Source organism: Pyxicephalus adspersus, chromosome 9 (assembly GCF_032062135.1).
Source record: "Pyxicephalus adspersus chromosome 9, UCB_Pads_2.0, whole genome shotgun sequence".
NCBI lineage: Eukaryota > Metazoa > Chordata > Amphibia > Anura > Pyxicephalidae > Pyxicephalus > Pyxicephalus adspersus.
This window is the reverse complement of record NC_092866.1, coordinates 53,043,930-53,067,253: the sequence shown is the minus strand read 5'-3', so window position 1 is coordinate 53,067,253 and position 23,324 is coordinate 53,043,930. Positions and strand designations below refer to the sequence as shown.

General features: G+C 39.3%; 3 protein-coding genes across 3 annotated transcripts in view; 2 read left to right on the top strand and 1 right to left on the bottom strand.

Moving 5' to 3' along the window:
• Positions 1 to 995, bottom strand: part of ARHGAP1 (Rho GTPase activating protein 1) — a 42,973-nt gene extending 41,978 nt beyond the window's left edge. The window contains exon 1 of the mRNA XM_072422018.1: positions 838 to 995. The gene's annotated coding sequence lies outside the window, so the exon portion shown is untranslated. The remainder of the gene's footprint in view (positions 1 to 837) is intronic.
• A 2,924-nt stretch (positions 996 to 3,919) lies between these two features.
• Positions 3,920 to 9,236, top strand: ZNF408 (zinc finger protein 408; the record flags this gene model as incomplete). The annotated part of the gene is given in 3 exon segments (XM_072422016.1): positions 3,920 to 3,966; positions 5,779 to 6,323; positions 7,587 to 9,236. Coding segments are annotated over 3 exon segments (2,178 nt in total), but the record flags the coding sequence as incomplete, so codon positions are not given.
• Positions 9,237 to 17,351: 8,115 nt separating this feature from the next.
• Positions 17,352 to 23,324, top strand: part of F2 (coagulation factor II, thrombin) — an 18,079-nt gene continuing 12,106 nt past the window's right edge. Inside the window, exons 1-3 of the mRNA XM_072421550.1 lie at positions 17,352 to 17,511; positions 22,324 to 22,484; positions 22,563 to 22,686. Of these exons, the coding sequence (XP_072277651.1) occupies positions 17,412 to 17,511; positions 22,324 to 22,484; positions 22,563 to 22,686 (385 nt within the window). The 5' untranslated portion in view covers positions 17,352 to 17,411. The remainder of the gene's footprint in view (positions 17,512 to 22,323; positions 22,485 to 22,562; positions 22,687 to 23,324) is intronic.

The following is a 23,324-nucleotide window of genomic DNA, read 5'->3' as shown; positions in this document are numbered from 1 at the left end:
TCATTTCTTGTTTGGTCTTAGATTGGAATGAAATAATCCCATAATGAGTCAGAAAAAGCAAACAAATATTTTTAATTTCTTTAGTAATACCAAAGATAATGCAACCAATGATAATAGTAACAATAATAATACTTCACTTAACCGTGCACTGATCAATGAATCAGAGCCACCATCGTCCTTTTCAGGCACCATTAGGAAAATCATTATTTTACATATATATTTATCTGTTTAAAATAATTCATATTAATGGTCTGCAGGATTTATAATAATGAATTTAGTGGTCCGTGAGGTCGGAAAGGTTGGTGACTGTGGTTCTGGTATTACAGCCATTCATCATTTAACACTTTTGATGGATGCCTGGCCTGTGTCCCCTGCTATCCATCAATGGTTTCATCCTCTCCTCTGACTTCTCCATTAGTGCTGTACTGTGGTAGAGGCTGAGGGACAGAACCACTGTGTGTAGCGGGGAGACATACTGGAGTATTATCATAGCGGGAAAGCAGAGAATATAATGCCTTTGACAATGAAGTAATACATTAATATATAACATTCAGTCACCAGGAGAGACTGTCATGATGTAAATAAACCAGTCATGCAAAGTGGCTCTTAGGAAGCATAGCAAGGCTTAATGACAGGTTCTCTTTACCAAAAGGTGTAACACTCCCAGATAAGGCATAAACCACCCTAAATACAATATAAATAACTGGTTGCTATGGGCAACACAACTATTAGCAGCCGCAGTGGATATCAGAGCTGTCACCTAGGTTGTCAGTCACTCACTAGAGACCCCCTAAAGCTGCAGGTCATGTGACCAGTGACGTCATCCCCGCTTCTTACCTTAGGCCGCGGCAGATCCCTGGCTCGCTGCTATAAGTGTAAACCCCGAGTCCCTATGTCGCTTCAACTCCTCCCGTCTCTTCTCCAGTCACTGTCAGATATCCGGCTCCCGGGCGGAAAGGGAAACCAGTCGCCATAACAACTAAACCCGCCCCCTGTGTTCTGCCCAGCTTGGGGGGCGGAGTCAGATCAAGTCACGGGATACGGAAGCCACCCGGAACAACACGTCCATGTTTCTCTTTAATTCTAAAAAAAAAATAACAGCGATGTCTTTATAGAGGATAATAATACATTTTAATGTTACTAAGTCAATAAAAAGCTTGCGGTATAAGGAGTTTGTTTGTCTGTGACCGGAACCAATATGTTAAAGTTTGTTTCCGAGGGGGATATTTTGTGTAAGAGCATTTCCGGTATTATTGCCGAAAGCCGATTGTTTACTTCCGGTGGATGGTCTATAGCAGGTATGTATGCAGGTTATTGTGGGGAGGTCAGCTCTCAGTACAGAGGGATTCATGGCTCAGTGGGGCTATTAGGTGGCAGACACTCACCTGTGGGGACAGCTTTTCAGGTTTACAGTGTCAGGACAAAATATAAGAACGTACACAGCACTTCCCTTTAATACATCCTCGTTTCCCTGTGTTTTATTCTCCTACAAGTACAGAATACATCTATCAATCTGCCAGAAATGCAGGCTGCTCATTGCTTATTGTGAGCTGACACACATTTTTGTGGTGTCAGCTCTGACCTATGTGTTTTGCCTTATGTTAACCCCTATCTAAATGAAAGAGGCATATGTAATATTATTCAACCTTTGTATATAAGTTCCATATACATGCAGTAATCCAACAGTATATATTTTTCTTCGTGCATCAGCTTCCTGTATTAAAGACCAGTCATTGCTGCTCTCTTTTCTTGTGCTAAGTGACCAGTCTTGTATCCGCCCCTTTTCTGTAGTTTTTATCCACTTTCTATAGACAACCTGGAGTGGAGGTCGAGTTGTGTCTGGCCCCTGTGCATGATGATGTCGCTGTTACATTCACAATGCAATATTATTAAACAGTATTTATATAGCACAGACATATTACGTAGCGCTGTACAAAGTCCATAGTCATGTCACTGGCTGTCCCTCAATGGAGCTCACAATCTAATGTTTCTACTATAGTCATGTCTTTACCACAGTTTAAGGTCAATTTGGGGGGAAGCCAATTACCTAACTGCATGTTTTTGGAATGTGGGAGGAAGCACACGCAAACACGGGGAAAACATGCAAACTCCATGCAGGTAGTGCCCTGGCTGAGATTCAAACCTGGAACCTGGCGCTGCAAAGGCCAGAGTGTTAACCACTGAGCCACCGTGCTGCCCAGTGTAATATCTGGGTATGTGAAGACCGGGGCAGAACATATGGAAGTGCAAAGTGTTCCTTCCCCAGCCAACAGAAGCTTCAAGTCAGTTCTGTACTGGGGTCCAATGTTGGCCACATCCTCCACTGGCTAAGACATTTGGTGCACAGAAAGCAAGGTACATTCTTTCTGGCTGTTACAAATACAATAACCATCAGTGCCAGGTGGGAAGAAATTGTAGGTGGGTGGCAGCCCCTGTATTGTGACCAAACTCTTTAGGAACCACCCAAAAAAAGTCCTGAAAAGTGCCGGGTGGTGCAACCTGCTAAAAGGGCCTGGAGAGAACCCTGACCATCTTTTTCAAGGCCAGCCTTTCTCAGTGTTTTTAACATAAGGAGACCCTTCAAATAACTTTTATGTCATAGGGAACCCCTTATAAAATTACTATATCCACAGGTACATTAGGTTGGTGGTCAGTGGGATGAATGCCTCTTAACATTGCTGGCCATTGGGAAGAATGTCACCCTTACAGATAGATCATTGATGTCAGTCTGATTTGAGAGATACAAATTGCTCATTGCCAAAGAACCCTTATGCTATGTACACACGTGCGATAACTGTCATTTGAAAATGTTCTTTCACAATCTTTACCAAGGACTTCACGATACATGAAGGAGTTTTGTACATACAGCACTGTTCTGTTCTATGGAGAGGGGAGAACGACAGAGCAGCACCCTGCTGCGCTCTCTCCCCTTCACTTCCATTATGATCATCCAATATCAGCTCCATATCGATATGATTATAGGACGTGAACCATTGCACAAGTGTACCTAGCCTTAGAAACTCCAGTATAGACTGATTGTTTCCAGTCAGCAAGTACCTGAGTCCACCAGCCTCCTGTAATCCTCTGTTGGGGATCTGATTGTGTATATTAAACTTACTTTGGGTTATAAAAAATGTATATATGGGTTATAAAAAATAATATATAACATTCTGGAGTTTTAGGAATGTTTGCAAAATGTAGAAAAAAAGGAACGATTTGAACAACAAAGGGTTTTAAAAAATGGGCTGAAACATTTAAAATAAGAGTATCTTCAGTCTCTGCAACATTTGTTGATCCTGCTAGTGAAGGCCACCAAATAAAGCTTCCTGTGATGGGGTGGCAACTATACTGCACTGTTCCTGAATCAAGAGCAGAGTTGCCACTCTTATATTGGCTGTGTTTACACTATAGTCAGATGAAAAATGCTGCAACAGACCATCCGTATCAACGCTGCTGTTTCACAAACTTGTTGCAAAGAAGCTTTTGGGGCTCAGTCACAAGAAGTAAAAGAGAGGTTTATATATATATATATATATATATATACATACATATACAGGTTGTCCCCAAGTTAAGGACATCCGACATACAGACAACTCCTAGATATGAACGGACTTCCCTGCTTGTTCATGTGCAATGTAGAGGCTTGATGTGGGTTAGGGGGTTGGTTCGCATGACTTGCAGAAAAAGTCTGAGCTGTTCTGAAAGCTTTTGTACCTCTTTAATAGCCAAGACAAACTGTGCAGTTGTTTCTTTTTGCATATCAAAGCACAGCTTGCTCCAGAACTTAATGTATGTCTACGCTCCATAACGTTTTTGCTTTGTTTGTGATTAGCTCACAGTGAGGATTTTATACAGTAACTGACACCACACTGCCTAATAATATGTTGAGACAAACATCTGTCCGTGTTTGTCTTTACAGGAAAATCTAACTACAGTGCTACCAGAAACTGTAATTCAATGGGTGAGGTATGTATGCTAAAAGGGATAATAAACGTTTGTAGATTTTATATATATATATATATATATATTTTTTTTTTTTTTTTTCAACTTGTCAGAATGATTTGCAGACTGAAGTTCATTTCTTTGATCTGCAGAAAACATATACATGAAACAGAGTAGATAATAAATTTACAATGGTATTTTGTAACCATATGGAGCTCTATTTTTATAAAACAGGAAATCTGACATTCCCTCAAACATTCCCTGGTGGGAATCAGTTACTGCCATTGAAACATATGGGCCTGTCAGATTCCCTTTCCTAAGGTTTGAGTAAGATCTTACCCCTAAGATTGGGTGGGTGTTTGCCTCTTGTGCTATCCAGGGCAAAGGTAGGCAGTTACAAAGTGGCAGAACTGCACACCAGCTTCCCCATGCCATTGGCAAAGCCATGACCGTTGTCAGTGTTTACCAAATAGGTAAGTGTAAACAGTCTATTATTCAGGGAGCTACAAAAGACTCTAAATTTATTGCACTCCCAGGATGTTTTGGATGCCTGCCTCTCCACCCATTGCTATGGTTCCATGCTATGTCAGTACAGAATTAGGTAGAGACATGGGGTCAGAGGGTGAAACCACAGTGCACATTGTGGGATCAGGCATCAAATCCGGAAGTGTATTGGAATAATTGATGTTTATAGAAGTTCATCAAAGAAGTCAGCACCTTCCAAAGAGATAACTAGGTGCAGATTTTCTGTTTCTTTTTCAGGGTTTTTAGATTTCCAAATAAAGCCATTGAGAAAAAAAATCAAAGTTAGAACTAAACGGGAAAGCTAAACAAAAAGATGATTGTGTTTAGAGTTTTCCTTTTTTCGTTCCATTACATTGATTTGTTTTCCTTGATTACTATATTTGGATGTCCCACTGGGTTACAGTTAAAGGCTGGCAGAAAGTTTCATTAAGGATTTCAAATTGTTTTTTTTTTTTTTTTTTTGTTTTGTGTATGTGTGTTTTGGGCCTATTGGCCAGTTTATTTTTGGCCTAGATAAAAAAAAAACCTGTACATTTCTATAGTGAGTCAGTTGTACTTTTATAAAAATATAGGTAAAAGAAAAAAATACATAGCATAGTTTTCTTACTTATAGATCCTGTCACTAGATCTGTTTTTCTTCACTTCCTGTAATCGGTTAACAACACTGTTATTTCTGCAGTGAAATCACGCAGCAATGTTGTCAGCCTGTGGGCAGGGTAATCTTAGATGGAAATATAGGTAAAAACAAACTTTAAAATAACAAAGAAAGAAATTATAGAGCAACTCCAGTTAACTGCACAATTAGTTTGTGACGCAGCGCACTACAATGTGCTTCACTGCCATTCATCTGCATTGGATAATGCGCCGGGGTGTCATTGAAAATTCATAAAACATAATATTGGTAAATTTTACATGCATGGTTTCCTTCAACCCACAGGTGTGAACTTACCCTGTGACTTTTCAAATAGTTACAGCATCATTTTCTGTTTGATAAAAATCTGACCATTGTACTCCCCTCCAGTAGTAATAGGGTTTCTCCCAGCCTTTCTAATTGCCACTTTTGTTGGACAGCTTGATCTGTTATAGAAAGTGGTAACTAGTGACAGGATCAATTAATAATACAACTACTAGATATAATACAATATAGGGAGGGGCTCATGGGGCAGACCTCATTATAAATATTTTGTTTAAAAAGACTTCCTTCTTTGTTATATGTTGTTAGTAGTGAAATATGCCAATGCAGACATTTTCTGCAAGAGGGCACCAGAGAGCCTCCAGGTTTATGTGACTCCAGGCTGTGATGTTTTTCAGGTTTATTAGAAGTAGCTCAAAACAGGAGAACGTGAGATTATGCAGACTCAATGGGAGTCTGCATCTCCAGGTCATCTCACCAATCAAGCCAGGTTCAGAACTGCTATTTCCACAGGAAGATAATGGAGCGCTCACTGAAGAAACTGAAGACATCAGTGAACCGAGAAGTGAACCTATTCCATCCACCCAAGCTGCATCAGTTGAATCCTTTGCCAAAGACCCTCCACTGGTGGAAAATGGGGGCGATGAGCCAACAAAATATACCAAAGATATATCAGTCAATACAAAATCCTCCTTGTCATCTTCACAACCTGAAGAATTGGTTGTAACACCACATCCAAAGGGGTCTTCTTCTATATGGACCCCTGAGATTGAGAGAACAGAGCCAGCCGTCACAGCAGAAGAGGAAAGGATGTCACCTCTTACGCCAGAACCAGAAGGAGCCAAACTGTCACTGAATGCAGGCCTAGAAAATGGCTCAACGAGAACTGTCACAGAGGAAAGCACCACTGAGCAGGGTACTGCAATAAAGACCCAAGAGACAGGTGTGTATACAAGTCCCCAGGCTAATATACTCTCATATGGTCTCACCTGATCATTTGGTAAGAATGTAATCTATAATAGAGAAATTTGAATATTCAGTATTGTCATTTTTATTTTTATATATTTTTTTCACTTACTGAAGCACCAAGAAAGACATTTTTTTCTAGTTTTGGAAATACTGGGGAAGGTTTTTACCATTATCTGGTGCTCAAGACCTCTTGTCCTTCTGATATGGGAAATGAGGGGAAATCCGCAACATGCACAGAGATAGAATTAAAACCATGAAAAGGGGTTCTTCTTTGCATTTTTTTGTCTGTCTGGTGGTTGGAGACATCCCCTTGCCTCCTATCTACTGTCAGAAAGTAGAAAGAGAGTTAGGTTTTCAAATAAAGAAAAAAAGGGAGGGGGGAGAGAAGGACACCATGAACAAACAGTTATATAACATAAAACTAAGGCTGCATACACACATGCAATAGTTGTCGTTGTAATCGAACAATCCACGAAAGATCGTTTGATAATTGTTAACAAAAAAAAGTGTACAACGACGCCAACAAACAAGGAATCCCGCTGGAAACAAACGACCGTTCCGGCGGATCTGATTGTTCTGTGATACACTTTCTCCTGTACATGTCACTTCCTGCATCATTTCAACGATCGTTCAAACCAACGTTCCTAGTGTGTACATTATTGGTGGATTTTATTTGAATGATCGTATCGTTACAGCATGTACAGAATTGTGCAGAATAGGATTGTTCAAAATAATCAGGAATAATTGTGGATCGTTCGTTTTCAAGCGATAAATATTGCACGTGTGTACCTAGCCTTAGGTACATGACATATGTTAATAATATAACAACAACATTGAAGTAACCTGTATCTACACACCACCTATCGAATATATATCCAAGGGAATACTGTTACCAGGTTGACAAAACAGCATACAGCCCTGTATATGTAATCAACACATATTGGAATACATTTGTATTTAGCCTAAATATTACAGCATGGCACTTTATTTATAAATTAATTCATTCTTACGTCAACCAATGATGACATTCTTTGGTGGTGTAGAAGCTGTCAGTTGGTGTAGAAATCCTCTACACCAAGATCTCTACCACAATGCTGGACAATAATAATAGTGAAAAATAACGTTAGGGTTCCAATGCCATCAATCCACTTTCTAAAACAAGATGTAATTAAAAAAAGCTTAAAAAGTATGTGAACTCCTTTCTGTTGGTGTAATTGCTGATTATCTTTTCTCATAGAACTGACTGATACGGCTCACACAGATGATATGAAGGAAGAGGCAGTGACCGATAACAAATCTGTACACTGTAGCCAGGATGCAACCAAACATCAGGATTCGAGTAATCCTATATCTAAGTCCATCAAAGTTTCTGGGATAGAGAGTAAACTCAGGAATGCAGAATGTAAAAAAGATGCAACAGATAGAGGAAAGAGCAAACTAAGAAGAAGCAAAGCACATGTTGTGGTTGACCAATCAAAGATGACAATTCAAAGTAAGACAGTGAAAAGGAAGTGCTCCCTTTCGCAAGAAAAACACAACGATAAGCCAGCTAAGATCTCCAAACTAGAAAATGATGGAGAAGAGGTTAAGGAGGAGACAGTTAATAAGAGGACCAAACTGAAAACACCATCAGAACGCAAATTCCAATGTCCAGACTGCAATAAAAGTTTCTGCCAGTTAGGCCATCTACGACGACATAGTTTTATCCACAGTGGCCACAAACCATTCCTGTGTACAGAGTGTGGCAAAGCTTACTGTTCAGAGGAGAGCTTCAAAGCCCACCTCTTAGGCCACCAGGGCCTCCGTCCTTTTAAATGCTCACTTTGTGATAAAGCATACGGCACACAGCGTGACCTGAAAGAGCATGCAGTGCTTCATACTGGTCAAAGGCCTTACCGCTGCGAAGACTGTGGGAAAAGCTTTACCCGTCGTCCCACTTTGCGCATTCATCGTAAAAACTACTGTACACCAAGGGCAGACGAGACAAAAACCCCACTCCACTGCACCTTGTGCAACAAGCAGCTTGCCAACAGTTTCTCGCTACGCAACCACATGCTCGTACACACGGGAGAAAAACCTTATACATGTCCAGACTGTGGCAGTTCATTCCGTCACAAGGGTAACTTACGGATTCACCAGCGTCTTCATACTGGTGAAAAGCCCTACAAGTGCCAGTTCTGTGGTGATTCATTTCCTCAGCAGCCTGAACTAAAGCGGCATTTGATCCTGCACACAGGAGAAATGCACTTGTGTACAGTCTGTGGCAAGGCATTAAAAGACCCCCATACTCTCCGTGCCCACGAACGCCTTCATACAGGTGACCGCCCATTCATTTGCCAGTACTGTGGGAAATCTTACCCAGTCGCCACCAAGCTCCGGCGACACCTAAAATCCCACCTGGAGGAAAAACCTTTCCGCTGCCATCTATGTGGCATGGGGTATAATTTGCAGCACAGTTTAAAGCGTCATCTGCGGAGCCACAGAAGTGATGAACTGAAAAGCATAGCAGAAGATTCCACTGCTGAGTCAACAGCAGGCAGCGGGCCGGAGCACACATTAGTGTTTTTGCAGTTAGTTGAGGCAGAGGAAGCTGCTGAGAGCTCAAACAAGATACTGATTACTAACTTTACAGAGAGCTCCGAGGGTGGTAATTCCCACAATTCTACAACTCTGTTTCTTCCATTGAACTCAGAGACGTTGGACGTCTCCACGGGCTCCAGTCACAGTAGTAGAATACTGCACAGGGAGCAAGGCCATGGAATATTACTGGTTCCCCAGGCACTGGGATTCAGCACAGTGGGAGAGGAGGTGGAGGTTGAATGATAATTGTCATGTATAAAACTTGGCTTTATAAAAAAAAAAATTCATCTCTATCTGGTGTAAAAGTTTTTGTGTACCGCAAGAAAACATCAATTTTGAGTTTATTGCAAACCTGGACTTTAGGGAGGGGGTGTATCTGTTCCTATACAAAGTTTTAGTTTACCTGACAAGCATTCTTTAAACTGTGATCCCTAAACTTTCTAAATAAATTGGACAGTTTACCGCCTGACTTTAGGGAAAGAGGCAAACTGTGGCCTTAGGAGTAGAAATGCCCTGATTTCAGCGATCAATGAAAATAAAATGGCCTTAGGCATGGTTGTCAGTGAAAGTAACAAATTACCCGGCATCTGTTAGTGTCAGTGGGGAAAAAAAATAAAGTTAACAGGAGGAATCATACCCCACCAATGGTGTCAAGAGGAATGATCTCCCATCTATAATGTCAGCAGAATTGTGCCCTACCTATGATGTTAATGGGAATAGTTCCCCATCCTTGGTGTCAGTTTGAGGAATTTTCCCCCATTCATGATGTCAGCAGGAAGAATTGTGCCCTACCAATGCAGTGTTCAATACAGAATTTTTTTTAACTGGGTGCCGGGCCCCTGTATTGTGATCCAACTCTTCAGTAACCACCCAAAAACAGCCGATTGGTTACTGAAAAGTGCCAGATGGTGCACCCACCTAAAAGGGACAGGGAAGAACACTGCAATTGTGTTATTGGGACGAATAGTTCCCCACCCATTGTGTCAGTTTGAGGAATGATCCCCCATCCCTAATTTCAGCAGGAAAAATTGTGCCCTACCAATGGTGCCATTAGGAGTAATAGTTCCCTATCCATGGTGTCACTCGGAGGAGTTGTGTCTAATTAATGGCGTTATTAGTAAGAATAATGGTGGATAACCAATAATTGTGTTATTGGTAAGAATTCCACACCACCATTCGCCTCAGAAGGAAGAATAGTACCGCAAGGACCAGTTAAAGACAAGCAAAGGGATGCAGTCTGGGAACAGTCGCTTTAAACCTTTCTCAGCATAGCACAACTTCAGTAACTGCTAAAGCAAATCCATCCCAATAAACAAGCTTTGGCAGTTCAAACTAATCATATGATAAAGAAAACGTATAAGCAGTGTAAAGCACCATGTCTGAATAACCTTTAGATGGACAGTTATAGACAGATTCATGTTTTGCTTTAGACTAGGTATGGAGAGTCCTACTTTTTACAATCGGAAAAGTGACAGATTTTTCAAAAGCCCCTCTCACAATCTCCCGTTGCTCTGTTCTTCTGCTGGATATATATTTCTGGGTATAGAGGAGTATGTGACTATTTCTTCTTTTTTTCTAGGATGCAGCGCTCTGGCCTTAGTGGCCAATTGCCAGGCTTGACCACTTACATAGGTGAGGAGATCAAGCTGTTATCCCTTTACAAGCGTGAACATAAACTATACACTGAGGTAAGCGGAGAGGCAGTGGAGCTCAGCAAAGACAATACTTTGCCCTGAATAGGTAAAATTATCTCTAAGGCCTTAAAACAGAATTCCTAATAATTTAAAGCTGATATGGATTCTAGCTGTCCGCAACACCTTTTAAGAAATAGGTTTTTATTCCCATCTTTGGCCCTTCTGGTGCTATTCTTATGACAAGAAATGAGGATATATCTCCCCAACAAAGTAGCATACAGCAGTAAAATGTGGAGTTCTAGCCCTTCCCTGTGGGGCCCACAATTTAATTTCCCTATCATAGTCATATGTCTTTAATACAGTCTAAGGTCAGTTTTAGGGGGAAGCCAATTCACCTAACTGCATGGTTTGTTTTTTTGGAATGTGTTAGGAAACCGGAGTACCCGGAAAATACCCATGCAAACACAGGGAGAACCTGCAAACTCCATACAGATACTACCCTGACCAAAATTGGAACCTGGGACCTAATGCTTCAAAAGCCAGAGTGCTAACTTTTGAGCCACTGTGCCACCCAAGATTCACACATATCTCATTTTAGCAAAGTTCCTAAATAAGCTCCCTGCAAATCATATTTGACTTAGTCTTAAAGGTTTCAAATAAAGGCAAGTATATTAAAATAAAAGTACATACAAGGCCTCCCGATACTCAACAAGTTTAGAAAAAAAATGTGTCTATGCCAACCCCTTAATCTCTGATTACGATTAAAGAAATGATGTTAGGTTTCCAGTCCTTTTCTACATACATACATACATACATACATACATACAATCGTACATACAAGGGAAACTGTAATGTCAAACGCCAGCCACTAAATTAAACTTAATGAAAATTTGCACATGGATTACAACCTGGTGCTCTCTAGGATGAATGTATGTGGAGTATATATATATATATATATATACATAAATATAAATATGTATATATATATATATATATATAAAGCCTGATTTATAAAAGCTATTCAAGGCTGGAGAGGATATACTTTCATTATTGAAGCTGGATGATCCAAAAAACCTGGAATGGATTTCTTCAATGTCATTTGCTTTTTGTTAGCAAATGTTTTGAATCCCAGACCAGATCCAAATCAGGTGTGCTGTATCACCCAGCTTTCCTGATGAAAGTGTATCTTATAGAGAGATCTTTAAATCATTACTAAAGTTACCTACAGGCCTTTAGGAAAAATCTGTTTGTGACATCTGTATGCTTAAATTTTTCCCACCTCAAATCAAAACTATTCCGTACAATGTAAATATTACCAGGGCAGAGTACACATCTTCCCTGTACAAGAGTGCATATGTGATTTTTCTACCCAGGAGCCTGAGGCCTGGATTACACTCGTAGAGTTATTATATTTATCGACCAGTAAACTATGTGTATCTCCCATGGCCACCAGTTAATGTCCAAGTGTCATATTTTTGATTGTTTGAGTAAGAGGTAAGGCTAAACTTTTTGTTTAGTTTGGGTAGAAAAGAGAAGGGTTAAAACTCATCAATTTTTTTTCTGCTCCCAGAAGATTTCTATTCATTGTCCTTGAGTCATTATAGGACTATAAATTATCTGCCAAATATACCTGTACATCTCACTTCACATCTACTCTATTCAATGCTAAAAAATGTTAAAAATTTAAGGAATGGTATGCACAAAACATACTATTTTTATTTCATTTCAGGACAATTGAGATGTTTTAGATCTCTTTATTTTAAAGAAAACCTGATAGGATTGACAGGAGATTGCCTTTGCTGACATAATTATTAAGGTGCAGACTACAGGACTTCATCTGAGTGAATCAAGTTTAAGCAGGTGCAAAACATGTTTCCAAACAACTAATATTATTTTAATATTATATATTGATTTAATCAAGCAATATAGGTTGTTCATTTAGAAAAGTGAATCATTCATTGGAGGAGATTATTTAGCTTTTATTGGATGTTTTAGCTTAATAAATTAGGTTACGCTCCATTAACTTCAACAAGCCAATCATGCAAGCAAAGTTATTGTTTTTAATAGAATTCCATGCATGTGATTGGCCATTTTTTGCAAAGTAAATTTTCCCCATATTCACTAAAATGAATGAATTATTTTACTCTGCAAGATTACAGCTTATATTGCTTTAGAAATCCAACCCCAATCATAAAAAAGGAGGGAGAAGGAGAAGGGAGAAGAATGACAACCCTGCAGCATTTACTTTCTAAACCAAATCACCAATAGACATTCCTATATCACTACCTTGACAGATTGCTTTGAAAGACATGGTAGGTAGCACTGAGTGACATGTTAGTGATATGCCACTCGCGACAAGGTCATGGCCCTTGTACAAAGACAGTTTTAGTTAAACTTAATTTTAAATTAGCAAACAAGGTAAGGACAGGAGTCTAAAGATTATTATTTACTCTAATTAAATGTTTAAGCAGAATCTGCAGGTGTAAAAAAAGCATTTTGGGGCATTATTTCATTGTATATCATTCTCTGACCCTGCTCAGGATATCCATTGATTAATTCTATAGTTCTCTATGATGTATCTGCGATTGGGGATCTCATGTATACTGCACCTAACACTGCTTAGGTAGTACAGTAATTTCCTCCATACAGCACAGTGTGGGTGGTCTGTACCCCCATACGCTGTGTTCTGTACGGTGCAGGATTTGTACCTTATTGTTGGGCAGAGGACTGATTGGTGATTTTTTCCACGATCCTCCATTCTGCCCTCTGGGCCATCCCCAGACCTTTCATAGTGGATCAGCCTTTGCCAACCTTCATGTCACTATTGCCTTCTGTGGTGATGTGGAACTCACAGGACAAACTGGTAAGAGCTGCAGGTGCCCCAGGAGAACTCAATTCTATAAAGTGTTGGTTTTCCAGTTGAGGAAGATATCTGCTGAGTGGAGCAATATTCTTAGTTTGAAAGCTAAGTGATTTTTTTTTTATTTGGCAGGTAAACTTGTTCCTAATTTCTGTATGTTGCTTTATCACTACCTGATGATAAATATATATTTATTACCACTTGTGATATCACCACCAAATATGTACAATTCTGCAGGGGCAGCTGCTGAGAGCTCGGATGTAGCCATACCCCCAGAACTACATTTCCCAGTAGCCTTTTCCTTACACACGGGTGTGGGCAGCGGTAATATATGGGGAAATGTGCATGTATTGCAGAAATGTACTAAAAAGTGTTGCATCATCAGACTGCAGCTTGCAAAATACAGAACATAAAAAAGCTGAATAGTTCAGCTCTTTTCTATTACTGCTGATCGGGCTGGTTCAGATCCTAGATCATTACTGATTGTCTTTAGTGACCATAGGAATGACTAATCGCTGTACAAACAGAACTGTTTATTCTATGGAGAGAAAGGGGGAAGATGAGCAGGAGGCAACCCACTGCATCCCCCTCCATAGGAAACAGAATCAGTAGTTAGCTGTCGGTCATTATTTATCCAACAAAACAGATCACTGAATGATGTCAGGGAATAGCTGTACAGATACTGGATTTTCAAGATGATCACAAATTTTTGTCTCGTCTGACTAAAATGTAGCTTAGGCCTCAGCTGTTACAAAGTCTTCGGTCTGGTTCTCTTAAATATTTGCTGTGTTTTGTAACGTGGGGCCCTGCTCTTACCCTCCCTTCTATCCAGCTTTCTGAACATAGTTCTGACCCTGCTCTTTGGACCCCTGTCCCATCTGTCAGTTCCCTCTTGTCCTAAAATAAATATTTGTTCTGTTAGACATGGAAGAGCACACAGCTGTGTAAAGTTTAGAAAACAGATTTTCAAATATTCAATCATACCGGAGGATATCTATTTGTGGTCATAATGTAACAATATCGATGTAAAGATGTGATGATGGGGTATCTTTAGAAGTGATTGTTGCAAAAATAACATTTTTGCTTATAGCAACCAACTAAAAACGTCTTTGTTTTCTAGTGAGAGGACAATCGGAGCTGCTACAAGGAGGACAAGGCAACTTGTTACAAAGTAGAACTGTCTCCTATCATTTTTATATGTCACAAATAGACCTCCCCTCACCAGTACCTGTAATCCTCCTCTAAAATATGTGTCCCATCCCTTCATCATTTGATCATGCTTTAAAACAGTCTCATTGAGGCATGATCAGTACCACCCACAGCAGGTACCAGCAACAGTTAATTCATCTGATGGGTTTATAATATAGAGGGAAGAAAATAAACTAAAAAATCTTAGCACACCTTTATTAATTTAGCCAAAAAGATCCCTTTGACATAAACTCATTCTTTATGTAAATTCTTGACCAATTCATATCTAAGTACAATCTTAAAAAAACATAAAATTATCTTTTTAAGAAAACATTTGCAAACAGTTTATAAATTATGTTACAAAAAAAAACGTATGTGCAACACCGGCACCAATGGATATTCTCCACCAATGGAGAATAGTTCTTCCAGGATATGAAGGTAAAAACCTCTACTATTATCCTTCAACTGTTCAACTGGTTTTATTTTTACTAAGGTAAAAGATCAAAGAATGTAGAAGAGTCTGCAGGTGTAACACATTTCACAGGAAAACAGTCCACTTCTTTAAACCTTGGGATTGTTTAATCCTGCAGGGGTTACACTTGGAGACACCCTTTTTCATGTAGTTCTTTGATCTTTTACCTTTATTACTGGCTAAGTCACTAACAGTTGAACTGCAAAAGAGAAAGAGGAATGTCCTTGACCAGGGAGAAAGATTTTACAGAAGAAACTCTACAGATTGGTCAGAGATCATTTCCCACACAGATGTTGCAATGGCATTCATTTCACTGATAATATACAGATATATAACTATTCATTTTTTAGGTAGTTAATGATGTGGCTATCATTTAACTTGATTTCAAGCTAATGTATTTTTCAGTTTTGGAAATGAGTTGTGGAGAATTAGTACTCTGTCTAGTTTTAATTGTTATCTGGGCTTTTATATATGTTATCTATAACAATGACAGAATGGCTTGATAACATAATTCTGCTTACTGAAGCTATGAAAGACAAAATCCCACTAATAATTTACATTTAATGAGTACATCATATTCACTTTTCCTAGTTGCCTTTATGGACTCTATTGATTCTTCAAGACTTGTAGAAGTAATTATTGCACTGAGCCCAGTTCTGACTGTGAAGAAGTAAAGGTATAACATATTTAATTTTTTGCATTCCTTTAGTGTTCCAGTATATTCTGTGTTACTGTTACTTCCTTTGCAGTGCCTCCTACATATATGATCTAATATGTAGGAGGCATGGACATTCATATTACATAAATCCAATCATTAAAAACTCATAATGGCTTTAACATATCACGTCAACTATGGATCTTTCACTGACCACAAATGCATTGAAAGAGGTGGAAATTTTATATCTCACAGACCAGCATTGTCTGAATGTGCCAGGAGTAATCTTCTATTGATCGTCAATATCTGGGAGAGGGGTATATTATTATTTTTATTATTATTAAACAGGATTTATATAGCGCCAACATATTACGCAGCGATGTACATTAAATAGGGATTGCAAATGACAGACTAATACAGACAGTGATACAGGAGGAGAGGACCCTGCCCCGAAGAGCTTGCTCAATCAAACTTATTCAGTACAAAAAGGGGTTCCCACTGCATGGCTACATTTATAAGCAACCTAGAGAAGCCATTCCCAATTTAGTTCCCAAAATACTTTTTTTGTTTAATATAGCTAAACCCTAATTTTACTGGGGAACTGCCCTAACTCCCTGGAACCGTCTTCCTCGTCCTATTCAGCTTGCTCCTATCTTCTGCTCATTTAAAGGAGCACTTTTAAGCCCTCTTTAAACCCTCACTACTTCCCACCACTACATATCTCCCCTTCTATTGTGTGATACTTCCCCCACCTTGTAAGCTTGATTGTAAGCTCTTTGTGGCAGGATCATCTCCTCCTCCTGTGTCACTGTCTGTATCTGTCTGTATAAAGCCCAATTTAATGTACAGCACTGCGTAATGTAAATCCGGTTTATTAATAATAACAATAATGCAATGCGCACACCTAGTTGCCCTTCTCAATTTTTAAAGTTATACAGTACACAAAGGGGCTGCTGATACAGAGACTGCAGGTGGCTGTGCTAACACACATTTTGCAGTTTCGATCCATGTTTGTTGTCATCAGGAAACCAATTCTGAAATAATGCTATGCAGCCATTGCTGAAGACCATAAAGACAGGAAATGCCTTCAAAGAGATCAGGAGCACCAGAAATTACAAGACAAAACTGGTGACGTCATGGATCTTACCTAAAAATGGGAATTGTGTGGTATACAGTGATTTAGCAAACCAAATATCATTAGTGTCCACATCCACTTTAGATGCTTTTATATTTAAGGCCAGATTACATCACGTCTACCATGTAGAATGATCCAATTCTGTATGCGCCTGTCCTTTTATTATCAGTATGTGTAAAACCATTACTAAAAAATAATATTTTTTTTGTACAATGTCAGGCTACAGGACCCTAGCTTCATACTGAGGGCCATCAAGTCACATCGGACTAGAGTGATTGGTCTGAGCCCACAATGCTGATTCTTAAGGGGTAATAGCTGCAAATTAGATATGAGATGAGAGGGTCTGGACTGCTACTTAGTATATGCAAATAATCCAGGCAATGTTAATGAAGAGACCTCAATGTTTGCTGGTCAATGTGTAACTGGTCCTGACCCCAGTGGTTGGATGGCGGGGGAGGGAGAAAGGCCAAAGGAAGGTCTCTGTTTTTCTGGCACAGCCTGATCTCCTACAGCTCTTAGTTAAGTGGTAGTTGTGGGGATGCATCGCACTAAATTTCACCCCACCATGCCGCACAGAACAATGATATTATGGGGGATCGCATTGGCCTTCCTGTTACCGCCAGCGCAGGGACAGAATGGTAAGGACACTGCTCCGACTGTAATACAACATGTTATCAGTTTTCTATAGTAGAGCTATGCAAAGGGCTGGGATTTATCTTTCAGGCTTTGATGTCTACCATCGTCTTACAATAAACTGACAGAGACACAATCTAAATAGAATTGTATTAGTTAAAAGTCGTTATCATTTTCTGTAGTTAGTATAAACTCATATATTGTACAGGCTGGTCACATCTTATGGGACGTTTTAGCTTTAGTCTTCACAATGACAAATGATGGTGTCACACCTATCTGATAAAGAAGGAAGACTGGTCATGTTTTATTTTATTATGTCCTTTTGTATCATGTAGAAGCCTATACATTAACATCTGGAACTTTTCTGGGACATCCTAATGCACTTTAGATATAGTGGGGTCTTCACAGAATTGAAAAGCTATCTACTTGTCAACGTCTGTAAGATGGCCGATATATACCATTTTTTTTTTTTGTATAAGTGTGTAGTCACACTGAGGTCATGGTGTGTGGGACACCCATGTGTGTTACCCCCAACTAGCCCTGGCTGCAAGTACTTACCCAACCCTAGCTGCATGCCTTTAGCATCTGCAGACACTTAATGGTCTGTTTATAAAGCAATGAATCTGACATTCACTGAAACATCCCTTGGTGGAGAATCTTCCAGGTCCATGTTTTTCAGTGGCAGTAATTGATTCTTCACCAAAGAATTTTGCATTGAATGTCAGATTCATTGCTATATAAACAGTGGGTTCTCACTTCGGGCTTGATTTAAAAAAGCTCTCCAAGACTGGAGAGGATACACTTTCATCAGTGAAGCTGGGTGATCCAGTAAACCTGGCATGGATTTCTTCAAAGTCATTTGCTATTTGCTAGCAAATGTTTTTGAACCCTGGACCAGATCAATTCCAAGTTTACTGGATCATCCCAATTGTTTAATTCCCATAAGATGTTTAGTTGATTTTTCTGGAAATTTCTGTTTCCTCCTGGCAGTGCAGAGTCTGACACACATCACAATGTACACAACAAACATTGTGTTCTTTGTACATTGCGAAATGAAGGCCTGTGGTGTAACTTGGCCAACAACCCCTCTCAACCGCCTCTATGCTCTTACCTTTCACAGGAATTAAAGTTAGGAGTATAGAGGAGGTGGATGATCAGTGGATTTCTGTAACTGCTGTTACAACCCCCTTTGTGAATTAGCCCTTATTGTCATATTGACTTGCTAGTGACATTTGCAATTTGTGCTACTCAGTCAAAACATTTTTGTACATACCAGCAGGTGAATGCAATAAAATCTGCAGGAGATCAGCATCACTGATATGCCAAAAAAGGGTCCATTTGGTGATAAGGGTGTTTTATGAAAGTAAATATCAATACATATTAAATAGTGAGCCCATTTGAGGGACAGCTAGTGACATGACAATGGACTTTGTCAAGCGCTCCGTAATATGTTGGCGATATATAAATACTGTATAATAATACTTTCTTAAACACAATTCTTTAGCTATCATCTTTTTTCTATACACAGCTGTGTTTGCTTCACACCACATCCTGCACTTTATAACCTATTCATAAAATTCAGGTTACAAATTTCCTCCGTTTGGTGCAGAAGAGAATAGTCTGTAATTAGAGGAGAGGCATGTCTTATCACTTTGCCTGGGTACTCTCTTTTACATTGCCGGCCAGAGGGAACAAACGTCACCCCTACAGATAGCCAAAATGATCAATGTTGTCACTTAAACTGACCTTGAAAGCAAAATTTGCTCATGGTTTAAGGCACCCCCTAGAAACTTCTGAGTCATGCATGTCATTCATTTACTTTAGGCTATATATATGCCTTTCTGCACCCATGATATGTATATCAGCAATTTTTTTGGGGAAGAAACTAAAAGGGGGTGGCAGCCCCTGTACCGTGACCCAACTCCTAGGTAAACACCCAAAGACAGCCGGGGGCTACTGAAAAGTGCCGGGTGCTGCACCCGGCTTAAAGGCTCAGGGGAGAACACTGTATATGTATGTTTCCAATGACATGCAGGAGAGGGACATCCTGTAGACATCACCATTGAGGTCTCAATAAACATTGTGAAAAATGGAGCATGCACAGCAAAGGTTTTATAATTTTATAAGGTTCAGTATGTATGTACAAAGAGCAGTAACACAGGGAAAATGATTTCTGTTTTTTCTACAAAACAGTCATGGTACTGTGAGTTGAAGCACCTTGCACCACAATTACATTTTGTATATTTCGTTAAATGAGCCTGAAATATTTTAGTGTATGGTAATAAAGCATTTTCCATGATGGTAGCATTTTCCCAATGCTTTGTAAAAAAATGTTTGGACTGAAATATCCATTTGTTAGTATTTGTCCTTGAAGTAATGGGAGTATGTTTGGGATTTATGACAAGGTCACAAAATTACCAAAACATTGACCTGTTTCTAAATATGGCCACATAACTGGTGGTGGGTTCTGTTATTGGCTAAATACAGACTGCCTTAAATTGTGACAATACTTTAGACTTAGTAACTTCAACAATATTCAAATAAAAAAAAAAGCAAACAATTCAGCCGTTCAAAACAAACTGCAACAAGTTATACATAAGTTGGCATGTTTGTAAGTTACACATGTATACCTTCTCCACAGTACTGTTACTGACTTCTGACTTGTTACTCACTTTTCTGCTCTTAGCTGTCTTGGGAGATTTTGAACCAAATAGGGCCCTGAGCAAAAATGTGCATTGGGGGCACCCTCTCTGCACCCTTGCCATTATGTCAATTGGAACCAAGAAAACATGGGGCCTTGTCAATTACCCAGTTTACCCTAAAACTGGCCCTGTTAGCTGTCATTGACTTACTAGCAGCTCCTTGCTGACTGTTGCTAAATGCCACCATCTAATTGCCACTAACTGATAGATGATTGTCACTGCCACTAAGTCCTAACTGCTACTTGCAGAGTTTAATAACTAAAAATAACTTCTGAATGTATCTAGATTTCCACTGACTGCCACTGAAAATGGTGTTGAACCTCTTTACAACGGATTACAACGAAAATGGTGTTAAACCGTCTACAACGGATGGCACTACCATATCCTCTATTTAGATCTGCAGTTTTCATAATGTTGCACAAGTAACCATGCACTAATATGCACCAATAGGCAGAATGTAAATAAACACCACGATAAATACCATTGGCATATTCCAATAAGAGTTTAATAAAACTTTAGAACATTAGAACAAACATTTAGAAACTTTAGAACAAATTTAAGATTACAAGCAACTGACTGCAAAGCAGTATGAGCAAGCTACAAAACCATCACTAACTGCCATGACTAACTGTCACCAACAGCTGTCAGTTGCTTGTATCTGTTACCGACTGGAGATTATTTTCCAATTTTTTAGAAGTTTGGAAACTTTAGAACAAATTTAAGATTACAAGCAACTGACTGCAATGCAGTATGAGCAAGCTACAAAACCATCACTAACTGCCATGACTAACTGTCACCAACGGCTGTCAGTTGCTTGTATCTGTTACTGACTGGAGATATTTTCTAATTAGGTTTGCCTTCCTATTTTGTATTCTGAATCTGGTGGCATTTACTGACAGATGTGTGTAACATTAGCAGACCCCACGATTATATATGTAAGCATGACTAGTGACTGAATGCGTTAACATATGAGACAGTAGAGGCTGGAGATGTAGGAAATGCAAGTGAGGTTTGCTATATTATAGGTAACATTTAGAAATGTTAATTCAGTCCAAACAGTACCCCTAAAAAATACATTTGTTCTTACATTCCTCCTGACAATCAAAGGCAGTATATGAGGTGTGTAGGCATTTTTGTTTATACAGGCTGATAGCTGGAGGTCTGCAGTGTGAGATCTAAGGCACTGCTTGTTTAGAAAAATTCGGAGTGATATTTGATAATTCCATTATTGTTCTGCCTGCTGTTCTCCAATATGGAGTTTCTGATATTGGGAAGTAAAGCCTTGCCTCTACTAAGTTGGCCATACCTACATTGCACAGAGGCACAGTGCTGAACAAGGCTTGGGATGTCAGTAATGGAGAATCTGCTACTCGTTGGACCACAGGCAATACGGGTGACTAGTTATTTCCATCAATTCTTCATTAGGGGATTCCACGTGTAAATGTAACATTACAGCTCTACAGGAACCTGACTACATTGAGTCACCTAAAAATTGTTAGTTGCCTGTATAATACAAAGGAGAATTCAGTCTGTTGGTGATTTAGGGGAAGGGAGACCATTTCTTGGTGGATGGTGGATCCATTAAGCATAATGGTAAGAAGTGGCCAAGAGGAACAACTGACCTCTTACCAGGTAAGAATGGTCCTAGGTAAACCTTTGAGCACAGCCCTACTTCCCTAGGTGGCCTCTGGTCACAGGCAGAAATCAATGGGAATGGAGCACCTACTAACTGAGAGTTGTAGAGGATTGTAGTCACTGAGGGTTGTATGTTGTAAGACCAAAGTCACTTAGGGTTTGGATTCCACCAGTTAACTAAAGTCCACCCAGGTACCTGGAAACCCACTGTGTACTTTTCCATGGTATGATTGCATGGAATTAGGTGTGAACAGTGACTGCATGAAAAGTAAAGACTGCTGTAATATTCCACTTTAGCTACTGAACTGTGTACACAACATTTTGTTCTAGCAAAATAGTTATAGAGAGCTTGGAAAACATAAGAAAAAGGACCAATAGCTCTACATGCCAACATGATATAAAAATAAGTATTTGTTATGCAATATTTGATTTCAAATCACTTTACATTTTGTTTAACACCTTTCCATCATGTCTCCTTAGTATTCCTCAGCAACCAAGCAGCCTCATCTGTTCTTACACGCTCAAGAAGAGCAAATTCGTTCATGGAGGAGCTGAGGCCAGGAAATATGGAAAGGGAATGTATTGAAGAGGTGTGCGATTATGAGGAGGCCAGAGAGATCAAAGAGTCAGATGATGCCACGGTAAGATTGATCCGAATATAATCAAGATTAATATATGTTTGCTTTGTAACTACATTTATTTCTTTTTTTGTATTACAGAAGATATTCTGGCAACAATATCAATGTAAGTACAACAGGATTCATCACAGTCTTCTTGAGTTTGTCCATTTCCTGTTGGCATCATGGACAGCAAAGGTCACTGTTGATTTGGAGGGACCAGTGTGCTAATTATAACTAGCAGTAGTTGGTGACATTCAGTTTGACTTTTTCTGTAAATTTCAAGGGGCTCTATCTCTCAACCAAGGAGCGTCCTCGCTTTAACTACATTGAAAGAGTGATTGGGTGCCAGCTGTTTCATTGGCTTAGGAAGTGAATTGTTGCTAAAAAAACTGCATAGGGTAAAAGTAAAAAATAATATCATGTACAAACTTAGTGGAAGGAACATGAAATTTATTGGAAAAGATACAGAATAACAAATTTCCCTTTTTGAACTGTGTGTTACATATAAAAGAGTTAGGGGTGTTAAGTGACATCAATGTTGACTTGAATTTTTGTTTTAGATAAAATCAGAAGCTGTAGGTGATGTCTGTCAAAGGTGAAATTTCCTCTTATTTAGTTGCAGAATTAATGAGAAAAATACATCTCTACCCCACAAAGTTGGGTCAAATTGGGATACAGAAAATCTGCTAGTAGTTATGTTATCAGATTTCTAATAATAATATGATCCAGTATTTTTGTAGCACCAACATATTACGTAGCACTTCACAAAGTCCATAGTCATTTTACTAACTGTCCCTGAAAAGGGCTTACAATCTAATGTCCCTACCATAGTCATACAGTATATCATTACTACAGACTAAG